General features: G+C 35.7%; 1 protein-coding gene across 1 annotated transcript in view; it reads left to right on the top strand.

Moving 5' to 3' along the window:
- CPED1 (cadherin like and PC-esterase domain containing 1) overlaps positions 1 to 12688 on the top strand; it is a 131387-nt gene that overhangs the window by 55109 nt on the left and 63590 nt on the right. The window contains exons 6-7 of the mRNA XM_083366680.1: positions 7941 to 8076; positions 9609 to 9777. Of these exons, the coding sequence (XP_083222806.1) occupies positions 7941 to 8076; positions 9609 to 9777 (305 nt within the window). The remainder of the gene's footprint in view (positions 1 to 7940; positions 8077 to 9608; positions 9778 to 12688) is intronic.

Raw genomic sequence — 12688 nt, 5'->3', positions numbered from 1 at the left:
ATTGATGACGAACTGATGAAGCTTCTTGGATGAGAAGTGAAATGTTTTCTTCTTCCTCCTCAAGGAAAAAATAGTGCAGTTGCCTTTTGAAAAAAGCACCTTTGAGACAATTATGACCTGAATGACAGAATCTCCACAGACGTCTGCTGTGTATGTGGTTTTATCCTTCAAGTGAGAAACAATCAAGAGATGCCAGTACTAATAGTCTGGGATTGCTCTGACCATTGTTAAGGCCCGTCATACACCAGGGGGAAAGTAAAATAACCTGGCACACTTAAAGAAAAAAGAGAACCGTGAACATGCTGATCTTGTGAAGACTTATGAAATCTAATGCACATAAGGGCTTCTCTGTTGTGGCAAACACTGAACTATTAAAAAGAAATCTTAGAAAGAGGCCTTTTCACAGGCCAAGTTTATATCCTGCATATTTTTCAGGATGGTTTCTACAACAACTTAAAATTTAGAATAGAGATTTACTTTTCTACTTATTATTTATGTCTATAAAGCTATACAGTATCTTAACATTTGTATAGACTACGTCCCAATGGCTCTATTTCCTATCTTAGAGCTCTAACCTTCTATGCTATATCTACTGTGTTCTATATTATAATCAGTTGTGACTATCATTTCTACCATTTCTTGTGTCTACTTCTTATCCAGGCAATCTTGCCATAAGTCAGTTGTATGTAAACCAAGTTGCTACTCTCCAGTTTTGTGCTGCAATAGTATGTCTTGCTTTGAAGCCACTGCCCAGTGGAATTCTTGGGTTCTGATAGTTATCTTGTGCTAATGTGTAGAAGATAGGCTGTTGTTTTCGGTCTGGTATAAAGATATCTGATCACTTTGCATTACAATTAACACTCTGGGCTCTTATACTCTAATTGCCAATGGTCCAGGACTCCTTACACAGTTCTCACTACTCTGAGTCTCTGGTGTGTCTGGTATTCAATACCACCACTGCTAATATTATTTTTGGTCTCTGTCGTAACCTGCATTGTCCGTCAGTTTCTTGGCATCTTCATGAGATGTGCTGCTGTTCTTCAGCAATTCTCTGTGATGACACACTTTACAGTTGACACAAATCTCATTTTCAAGAGGCCAAAATGCCATAATCTAAGGGTAGGGATTCTGCAAAAGTGAAAAAGAAAGGAGTGATATGGTATTTTCTTACTCTATGTGCCTTTCATTTTAGAGTTATATATTGCCTTTCTTTAGGAAACCTAGCTCTTCTACATGACATTTGTTTTCTTATACTATATTTGTTTCAGGTTCTTCAGGGTGTTGCCAATGACCTCAATATGAAAACCATCTGTTTCTGCTATTTTTCTTAAAGTATTTCTGAAGAGCAAAAAACAGCTTTTTTTTCTCTTTCACACACACAAATAAAAGCATATGGTAAGCCTGCTGCTTACTTGGCTGCAAGACTTGATACACTCCCTTAGTCTTGCCTGGAGAGAAATTTGGCTCTCTGTATAGAATGTTTGCATCATGAGCAGAGCCTCACAATGTCTGGAGAGATGCCACAGATTATGTATTTCTCTTCATCAGTAGTCAGTCTTACACTTTGATTAGACTGAAATTGGCAACTGGCAGATGGGTGTTGTTCTAGAGGCTATCCATCTGCCCTTGTTTTGTTGGAAAAAACAATTACTAACAATGAAGCAATGCTCTCTATTTTCCCCTTGATCTTGGTTTTGGTCAGATAATCACATAGTTTCATCTTCTTTTTCCCCCAGAAAGGGTGTCCCCAACAACAGGTGGCTGGCCATGAACAACTCTTGAGGTGTGTCATTTTTCAGTGACATTCCTTTTATGGTTTGGATAATCAACAGCTGCCTGTACTTTACACAAGGGGATAAGTCACTCTTAAATATGGTCTTGACCTAAAAAATACTTTGGAAATATTCTGCTAAAGGAAAACTGTTTGTGCATTATACTGTATGGATGGAATCTAATAGGAAGCAGTTATTGCTGAAACATGTCCAAGTAACCCCGAGACTAAATGCTTTATAATCACATCAAATATGCCAGTTTTACTATAAGGAACACATCTTCACATACACACACATACAAACATACATACCACATGCTGATTGTATAAATCACAATCACGTGAAGAAACATTGAATCTGCATTCTGTTTTCATAACAAAATGTTTTTAAAAGGGGAATTGCAAACAGTTTGTGCAACCTAGTTCTAAGTACTATTTTAAACAACTATTTGTACTTACTATTTAGAATACATGGGCTAAACCTGGGAACTTCTCAAAATCCTTTTTTAGAAGAAAGTTCTAGGGAATTTCTATTTATTGAAATCATACTGGAATCCAAAAACAAAGATGATTTAGATGTATTGCTTTTTCAGAAAATTATGTTCTTTCATTGTATCTGTAGACTGAATGTTTTCATCCCATAATGAGTGTTTTGTGGTCTTTTATTGCAATCACTTTTAAAACCAGGAAAAATTTAAAACTGCTTCAGAACAATTAGCTTATTCACCAGATAATTAAAGTGTAGTATATGTTAGGGTTTTTTGAAAGTACCCCTTTATGTTTGTATAAATATATTTTTGTTTTACTGGTTTTTTCATATATAAGTATTTTGTTTCTTTTCCTTCATTCTTTTAAAAAGAATGGTGGAATAGAATTTAAAAAAACACTAAGCCATTTTGGCCTTGCATAATATATATTGCCTCACAGCCAGTTTGGCAGCAAACAAATTTAATAATATATATAGACAGAGTTTATATGCAGTATATGGTACAGATACATAACACCATAAGTTCACATATTTTCAATGTCCCATATAAAATATATGTTAATATACCCACAAAGTATACTCATAAAGTTTTTGGGGTTTGATCAATCATTTCATGTATTCATTTTTAATGATTATATACTGAAAGTTCACAAAAGTTGGTTCTAGCCTGGCTTACAAAAGAAGTTAGTGTAAAGCTAGTGTAATGAAAGTGATAGCTGGCTACTGTACTTTGTACTGTAAAAAAAATCCAAAACTAGACAAATAAAGTCATTTTAATCCAAGCCTGTAAACAATTACATCGTTGGCATAATTTATACATAGTATACATACGTAAAGGGACACGGTGGCTCAGTGGGTTAGGACGCTGAGCTTGTCGATCAGAAGGTCGGCAGTTTGGCGGGTCGAATCCCGAGTGCTGCGTAACAGAGTGAGCGCCTGTTACTCGTCCCAGCTTCTGCCAACCTAGCAGTTCGAAAGCACGTAAAAATGCAAGTAGAAAAATAGGGACCACTATGGTGGGAAGGTAACAGCGTTCCGTGCGCCTTTGGCGTCTAGTCATGCCGGCCACATGACCACGGAGACGTCCTCGGACAAACGCTGGCTCTTCGGCTATGAAACAGAGATGAGCACCGGCCCCTAGAGTCGGAAACGACTAGCACGCATGTGTGGGGGAACCTTTACCTTTACTTTTTATACATACGTAGCTGTTGGGTGGCATCATCAATTATCAGAATTTCTGGATGCAAAACAGTTTTGTTCTTAAGAATATTTAAAGATAGCAATCAGCATTTTCCCCAAGCAATAGCCATTTAATATTGTTCCAGAATTTCTATACAATGTACATAATTCCTAAACACTGTATATGCTGATTGTGTTGGATGAGTAATAATTGTAATTCCAACCCATTTCAAGAAGAACAGGTTGAGGAAATTTGACCTAAGCAAGCTATTATGAAGAACCTGAGAATCCTTGTTCTAAGATGTTGATACAATGAATCAAGGACATTGTTATTTTAATCCCTTCTTTTATAAAGGTGAATAATGCAGCATGATTTAAATCTCAAAACTAAGGTAAATGCAAACTAGATTTTATATATATAGTATCTATATAACTCACCTAGACAATATAGGAACAAAAGTTTAAGTTAATGTTTTCTCCATGCTACAAGAATAGGAAATCTTTTAATGGATCAGGGGAAAATTGTGTATATTTTAGTTGTGACCATAGTGGCCTCAGCAATGGAAACATGCAAATGGGTGGAAATGATTTTTGTTTTGTATTCTGGGATATTTAATGAAAATGTTCTTCTTTAGACTGATTAGGCCTATCTTGTGAATTACATATGTTTTGGTAAGGGGGTGAAAAGTACAAATTGGTAAGTTTTTTCATCATATTTGGAGAGCAATTTCAGAGGGTTTTGGAGGCTGGAGAAAATGGTTTGGGTGCTGCCTATGTTTGCTGATTAAATGAATGGTTATAGTATTATATAGGGCTATGCATCTATGTATATGCATGCATTTTGTGTGTATCCACTCAGAAACACATATGGGCAGGATAACTTTAATCAAGGGTTACCAAGTGATTCCAAAAAAACTAGATCAAATAGTCATAACCACCAGAAGCAGTAGACCTTTTTTAGAATGGTAAAAGCTGGTTATTTATTTCAGCCCCGTAATCCAGTCTCCCAAACGCACCGATGGCTTCTTAAGTCATAACATCTTTTCAAACACTTAACTCATTCAGCAGTTATGCTGGAGCCATTGTAAGATTAAAGAGCAAGAAGTGCTAAGTGAAGAATAATATATTGTGGTATATCTCTTACTAGTGGTGGAAAATATGACAGTGCATACTTGTTATCAAAGGAAATGGCTTTTTTTCTGAAGGCAAGCAGTGTGGTGCAAAGCCAAGCCAGATAAGTATGATCTACATTTATGGATGACTGGAGATCTCTTATGGACTTTTTGCATAAAAATGGAAAAAAACACATGATTTATGGTTTAGATTATAGAAAGAAGAGTAATAAGATGTCCAGTAACTTCAAAGAGACAGGTTAAAATATATTTGTAATTGTAAGTGCTGTGAAGATTATTGAAAGTCAGTTTTTAAAATATCTTTTCTATTTTTCTTCAGCTTTTTTCTTTTCTTGCACTTTTTGCTTCTTTTATTTTCTTTTTCTCTTCTCCTTATTTTGTATTAGAATAATTTTTATTCTGCTTCATTCATGCATTCACAAACTCTTTCATGATATAAGCAGACACTTTTTATTGTAGGATCTGCTAAGTATTCTAGTGTTTCCTCAAATCTAGTTATCTGGATCTGTGATTTCTATGCATCGTTATACGTAAGACATATAACTGACCTGGAAGCACTCTAACAATATTGAAAGCAAACCAAGATGAATTAAATTTTTTAAAGGAAATTGTAAAGGTGTTTTAGGGTGCTAAAATGACACATAGAAAAGATACATAGCTATGTCCTGTAGAAATTCATTTTGACAGAATTGAAACTACATCAAAAGCCTTCGGAAGACAAAACCAGCTGTATCTCCAAGATTTAATTTTTTTTTTTCAAAAAGAAATCTGGTCTTGAACAGTAATAAAATATTTGTTCATTCGTTGTGTGGAAATGAAACATCTTTTTCTTTCTCCTTGCTTTTTTCTCCTTTCATGTATTTATTTTATTTTAAAAATATTTTTACTGTTAAGATAATGAAATATAAAGAAAAAAGAATGTTTTAAAGGATTTCAGCTCTGATTCACACATTAAGCCATATGCAATGCATATTCTTTGCTAGATAAAAACAATGAGATTTTTCTGCCAGCAAATCTTTTAACATATTTACTCAAGTGAACCTAAATAAGCCTTATTCTGTTGAATGGGCCTTAACGCATTTAGAATTTTGCCCTTGAAATATTTCAGTATAGGTGCACACAACCAGTGTGGAAATTATAAATTTTGTTTGAATAGAGGTCTGAATGTGCTGAGGCTTTTAAGTTTGCACTTTGTGTGGTTTCATTCCCTCCCCCACCGCACCCCACCTCTTACCCTAAGTCTCAGTTTTTGCTCACCATCACCCTCAAATCCTAGATCTGGCCAGAAAGAAGCATGCAGTCAAACAACATAGCTGATCTCTACAACATAGCTGATCTCTACAAGGGACTCCCCTTCAGGTAGAGCAAAATGTGGCAGCACAGGCAGTGATGGGTGCTAATTGCTTGGCACAAGTGACATCTCTACTCTGTGATCTGGATCATCTACCAGTACGCTTCCAGATGCAAACAAGGTGCTGATGGTTTACCTTCACGGCTTGTGACCAGGTTACCTACGAGACTGTCTCTCCCTGATGATGTCTACCCATCTTGTTAGATCCAGCACCAAAAACATACTGCAGATCCCATCCACAAGAGAATGTCATCTAGCAGACCCAGGAGGAGGGCCTTTTCTGCCAAGGCACCCAGTCTTTGGTACATTAACCCCCATGAGATCAGCTTTGTCCCAGCCATGCTAAACTTCTGCAAAACATTGAAAGCTTGGCTTTGCAATCAGACATGAGGCCCTGATCTTGTTTCTTAGGCTTGGTTGGGTTAACAGTATTTTCAAATGCTGCGTTATTTAATGCTATTTCTGTTGTTTTAAAATTTGGTTGTTTACTATGTTTTTATTCTATTTTTTAATTGTTAGTCCCTCAGAGTCATTCTGGAAGGACAGGTGTATAAATTTATTTTAGGAGGATTTGAAGATCATATAGAAAAGATACAAAAAAAATCCCATACAATATACTTGACTGCTGATGAGTGACAGAAAAATGAGCATGTCTCCTATCTTGCATTAGCAAACTTTCTCATCTCTCTGACAGATGCCCAGCTTTGGCAATAGAATTAATATCAATTCATTAATTTACCAACTACTATGTATGGACACCATGATCTGTGTGCTGGCAAATTACTGTGGAATGGCTATATGCTTGAACACTACTGTATTTATATCAAAAGTTCTTATTGCCTTTAAAGACAGCTCAGCATGCCGTGGTCTCTTGTTAAGTAATGAGATCTGAGAATAACAGGAGCAGCTTTATCTCTTCCTTCCTTAAGGCATTCAGAAATGTCTAAAAATGACCTTTCCTTAGTTAATAAAAACCACACCACAAATGAACAGAACAGGCATTGTAACATAAGAGATGGGAAGAAAAGGGAAACCACACCCTCTATTGGTAGATCTCATAATAGTTTTGGTATTTCAAGGATTAATTATTTAAGTCAAGCTCATTTGTTTATGATTTCACAGACATATTCATGTTGTTTACTCAGCAAAAATAAACTGGGATGTCACTATTATTTTTTAAGGATTTTTTCTTTAATTTCCCAGTGTAATTTTCAACTCTACTATTCCTTGGAGATCTCCCATTCAAGAAATCACCAGGCCATAGCCTTCTAGCTTCTCAGTCCTGACAAGGTCATCCAAACATTGCCTCATTCAAGTAACACATGCAGCCATTTGTTTATTTATAATCAAATTTATACCCTACACATCTCACTATCCAAGTGATTCTGGGCAGTTTATGGATACTTTATCAATGTTGTACCAAAATGTTGTACATGGTTGAAGTCTCAATTGGCAATGTTTCCATAGATGTATTAGAAAATATCCAAGATTTTTATTTAATGTTTCAACATTTTGGGAGGTAAACAAAGCTATCCTATCACCACTACATCAATAAACTGCATTTACAGCCCAATCCTATGCATCCAATTAAATCCAATAGTGTTATGGAGAGATTAAATAGAATATAGATACATTACAGTTTCTTTAGTGTTTATGTTGTAACCAAACATTATGTTCTATTTTAGGATATGGCTTTTTGAAATCACTAAGATGAATCAGCAGCAAGTACCCTTTGGATTATCAATATATGTTTCAAACTTTATCTCATCTATGCTAAGAATATAACAAATAAAGTCTGATAAATGCACTGATTATATTTATGTTATATAAATATGAAAAATTAAGTAGGTACACATCTGATATATTTTAAGTGAGGCAACACATAATACCATTTAAGCCATTGTGAGATATCTAATTGGAAAGCAGATGAATTTATTAAACATAAATACAAATAATAAAATTAGAACTCTATTCATGTTTCATTTTGTTTCCACGTCTAACATAAATGATTTTTTTCAGATTTGCATCTTCCAATTATTTCTTCTGCTTGCCCAGAATCAAAAATTACACCTCTTCATACACTCAAATCATACGATAAGAATGAAAGGATGAGTTTGATTGAAACATTACGTCAGCCAGTCAAGGCTGTTCACCAGTAAGATATGTTTATTTTCTTAACAAAAGCTCCATGGCAGAATGAAATTTACATTTTGTTCATTATATTTGAATGTCTTGTAATGTAAAAGTTGAGAAGCAATAGTTTCTATGTGTTAACCAAATACATTCCCTTCATTTACTTCCATTTCACTGCTGGATTCCAAAATTGTTGATTTGAGTGAATTGAGATTAAAATGACTAAATATTTGTAGGGAACCAATTGTGCAGAGAGGATAAACAAATAAACAAACCCTTTATTATACCTAACTATGCAACACTTTAACAATTCTATTATTTATCAAAAAAAGAGTAGAAACCTTGGTTTTGTTGAGACAATTGTCTAATTCTAGTCTTTGAATATGACTATAAAAGAATCATAGATTAAGAAAATAAACAAAAATATAGATGTATACATATCTCTGTCACAATTGTATTCAAGATTCGATAAGATTCAGTAAGCAAGCAAACTCTACATATGTCTATATATCCAGCTGGATACATATTTGTAGAATATAAATGGCATGGAACAATTAATTTATTAGAATATTGGCAGAAAAGAACATTTTGTGCTAATTTATAGTATTTTATAAACGTTTATAGAATTTATTTAAAATAAATATCAAATACCAATACTTCAGGTCTATGCTTATAGTGAATTATCATGAAATGAGATCACAAGAATGTGAGAAATTAAGTCTGGCTGATGAGCCGGGGTGGCACAGTGGTAAGAGGTTAGAGGTTAGAGGCACAACTGGCTCAAGGTTTACTCAGCCTTCCATCCTTCTGTGGTTGGTAAAATGAGAACCCAGGTTGTTGGGGGCAATATGCTGAGTCTATAAAGCACTTTGGAGCAGTATATACAGTAAGTTTAAGTGCTATTGCTATTGGTAAAGGAAGGCAAGTTTTGATATTTTAATGGGGCAGCAAGTTGTTTTTTTTAATTGTTAAGTGGTATAACAGCTGGACGGGGAACAGAATGCCATTTTAGCTGTCCTTAAGGCAACAAAGCCTCTTGGCCCAGCACTAGTGACATCTTTGACTGTATATCCACATAACCAACTAACTTTGAAAAGTAATTAATGAAGACATTTCATGAAAAAAGTTTCTTGTTTTCCTGCCTCTGACAATCAGTATAGCCACACAAATATGGGAACTCTTTTTGAATTTTGTATAACATGACATCAAAATGTGTTTCAAACAAGCAACAAAGAAAAATCCAGAATAATTCACCAAGTCCTACTTTGCTTACTGTATTTATCATGTTTATACATGTTAGTACAATGCCCAAAGACTGTTGCTGGTTCATAAAGATAAAAAATACCCAATAAAATATACAAAATTATTCATATTTTGAGTAAACATATAATGGAAAACTACATAAATAGAAGTCAGTTGCCAAGTCAGTGAACAAAGTAGTCTGTCTCTTAACTTGCCATATAGTGACTGTTGTTTCCATTCAGCTAAAAATCTTTTTTTAGTTAGGATTGCACAGAAGAAACAACTTTCTAATATTATATTGTAATTTTCCAGACATCCAATCCCCATTAAGACAGTAAATAAGGAAGCCTTTAAAATTCAAGATTTTTCGATTATCATCAAAGTGTATGTGTTGGTGTCATCATTAACACCTTTACAGGCATTCATTCATTCAACTGGAATTGTCTGGGATCTACCTAAGAAGAAGCATTTTTCAGTCAAGGTAAAATTATGTTTTTCTCTTCAGCTCAAAATGGATAGAACACATTCAGCTTCTTTTTGTTTGTTTGTTTGTTTTGCTTTTATTTCCAATTAAGATGCTTTCATTGGGGTAAGGGTGTTCTCTATAAGGCTGAATTTACAGTGGGTAACTGACCTCAGGAAAAGATGCAGTTGCTCTAAAGCAGTGTTTCTCAAACTTGGCAATTTTAAGATGTGTAGACTTCAACTCCCAGAATTCCCCAGCCAGCTAGGCTTGCTGAGGAACTCTGAGAGTCAAAGTTCACACATTTTAAAGTTGCCAAGTTTGAGAAACAATGCTCTAAAGAGTTACACCCAGGTACTACTGAATGAATGCCCCTGTGCATTACAAAGCATCTTTGCATCTTTGAGGCTAGTATGCTGCTCAGTCCAAATATTAGGTGCTTTGCAAAGAAGCATTAATTGCTCCTGAAAGGTATCTTGAAAACCTGGTACTTCATTCTGTGGAAGGAGGAAACTGCAATGGATGGAAAGAGATACAGGGCTATAAGATAGCACAGGGAGGAAATTGCAAGTGTTGAAGAGAAAATTACAAAGACCAGCTGGGAAGGAAAAGACCAGATGGGTTACTGTTGAACTGGGGGATAAAGCTTCAGGAGCAACTTAAAAGTTTGTCAGTGGTTTGCAAGCTATAGCATTTTAAGAGCAGATTAAGAAAACTGATTTAAGGCAAGGAAACCCTCTTTCCCTGACTTTACTGAATGAGAATAATCTTCAGAATGAAATATGGACTTCAGAGATTATGCAAAAGAAAGCAAGCTGATTTTTCCTATTAAAATAAAGTTTAAAATGTTATTGTTTTAGTTATGTTTATTTCAATGAACTATGTAACAGTTGTATGGTTCTATTACTACTTCAAAGCCTGCAACAGTAATCAACAAACTTTAGATACTCACAAAGCTTCCTAGGTGAGAAAAGGAATTAGATTGTAGAATCATAGGATTCTAATATATTTATACTTTACCTCTTATTTTATCAGTAAGTCTGCAGGTCTTCCTAATGCTTTTTTCTACCTTTTGGTTAATTTAAAAAGGGCTTAGATAGTCATTTATGAGGTACAAAATATCCACTGTTCTTATTCTGTAATGTTTTGAAAATGTTCATTTGTATTCTCAAGGTAAGAGACGCACATTTGAATTGTTTTACTTGATATATAGATTAAAAGGAAAATATTAAAAGTTAGTGGGATACTTATTTATTGCACAGCCCTAACCTCAGTAAAACTTTGTCAGTATCATAGATTTCAGGGACAAAAGCACACAATAGCGCTAGAACAAAATGTATAAATGAAGATATCTATGGAGATTCTCAATCATCCAGATCATGGTTGTCCCAAATAAGCTTTTCAAAAGGCAACTGGACTTTCTTGGTTTTTTTCTTTAAAAACATTTTGCTTCTGATCCAGAAAGCTTCAGAACTGAAGAAGCTCCTTGGATGAGAAGCAAAACATGTTCAAGGAAAAAACCAAGAAAGACCAGTTGCCTTTTGAAAAACACCTTTGCAATATAAATGAGGATCTTGGCCACAGTGTCCACGGAACCATCACCACAATCCCCTAATCAGATACTGATAGTGTGGATGAGCCTATTTTTATTCCTGGTTGTGTTAACAGAGTGCGCTCAACAGTTATGTTATTCATGAATGTGAGTTGGACAGTCACATACGGTAACTTTATTTTAGGAGGCTTTGGAGATCATAATGGAGAAGATAAAAAATCCCATATGAAATACTTGACTGCTGATGAGTGACAGAAAAATGGGCATGTCTCTTATCTTACATTAGCAAACTTTATCATCTCTCGGACAGATGCACAGCTTTGGCAGTAGAATTAATATTAATTCATTGCTTTGCCAACTACTGTATATGCACAGCATGATCTGTGTGCATGATCTGTGGTTGGCAAATTATTGTGGAATGGCTGTATACTTGGACATTATTTGTTATGAAAAATTCTTAGGTAGTCAGTAAAAATAATAAAAAGTTTGCTTTTAGTTTCCATAATGAATTAAGTTCTCTTTAAAGACAACTCAGCATCTCATATTAGGTAATGAGATCTGAGAATAAAAGAAGCAGCTTAATCCTTTCTTAAGACATTCAGAAATGTCTAAAATTGGCCTTTGCTTAATTAATTAAAATTTAGTTAATAATTAAAACAAACATATGCAAATCACAAATAGATTTATAGGGAGGACAATGCCTCCTAGACATATCTCTCTGCCATAACATATACAGTGCAAAATGATTCTCTGCTGAGCCAAATGCATTAGTCCAAGGGACACATTATTCCTTGTATTGCAGGTCGCCAGAATTCTTGAACAAGGGCTGTACATACCGGCATGCCAGGATACTCAGAACGTTCCACCCCTTAACATCGGGGATGAGTTATTACCCCCTGTTAATAGGGCCCGCAACCTGGGTGTCCTCCTAGACTCACAGCTATCCTTGGAAGACCACATAGGAGCTGTGGCCAAGGGGGCCTTCACTCGGGTTCGACTGGTGCACCAACTACGACCTTATCTGGACATGGATGCCTTACGTACAGTCACCCATGCACTTGTGACCTCCCGCCTTGACTACTGTAATGCTCTCTACATGGGGCTGCCCTTGAGAGCCACTCGGAAGCTTCAACTGGTGCAGAGTGCAGCTGCACGAACACTTTTGGGGGCCTCCCGATACTCCCATATCACACCTCTCCTCCGTGAGCTGCACTGGCTTCTGGTTGCCTCCCGAGTGAAATTCAAGGTGCTAACAATGACATACAAAGCCCTGCATAGCATGGGTCCGGATTACCTACGGGAGCACCTTCTGCCAACGTCAACACCCCTCCGTCCTGTGCGCTCCCACAGAGAGGGCCTCCTCAGGGTGCCACCGCT

Source organism: Vipera ursinii (genome assembly GCF_947247035.1).
Source record: "Vipera ursinii genome assembly, chromosome: 6".
Taxonomy (NCBI): Eukaryota; Metazoa; Chordata; class Lepidosauria; order Squamata; family Viperidae; genus Vipera; species Vipera ursinii.
Note: the sequence above shows the minus strand (reverse complement) of the source record. Positions and strands in the feature narration are given on the sequence as shown.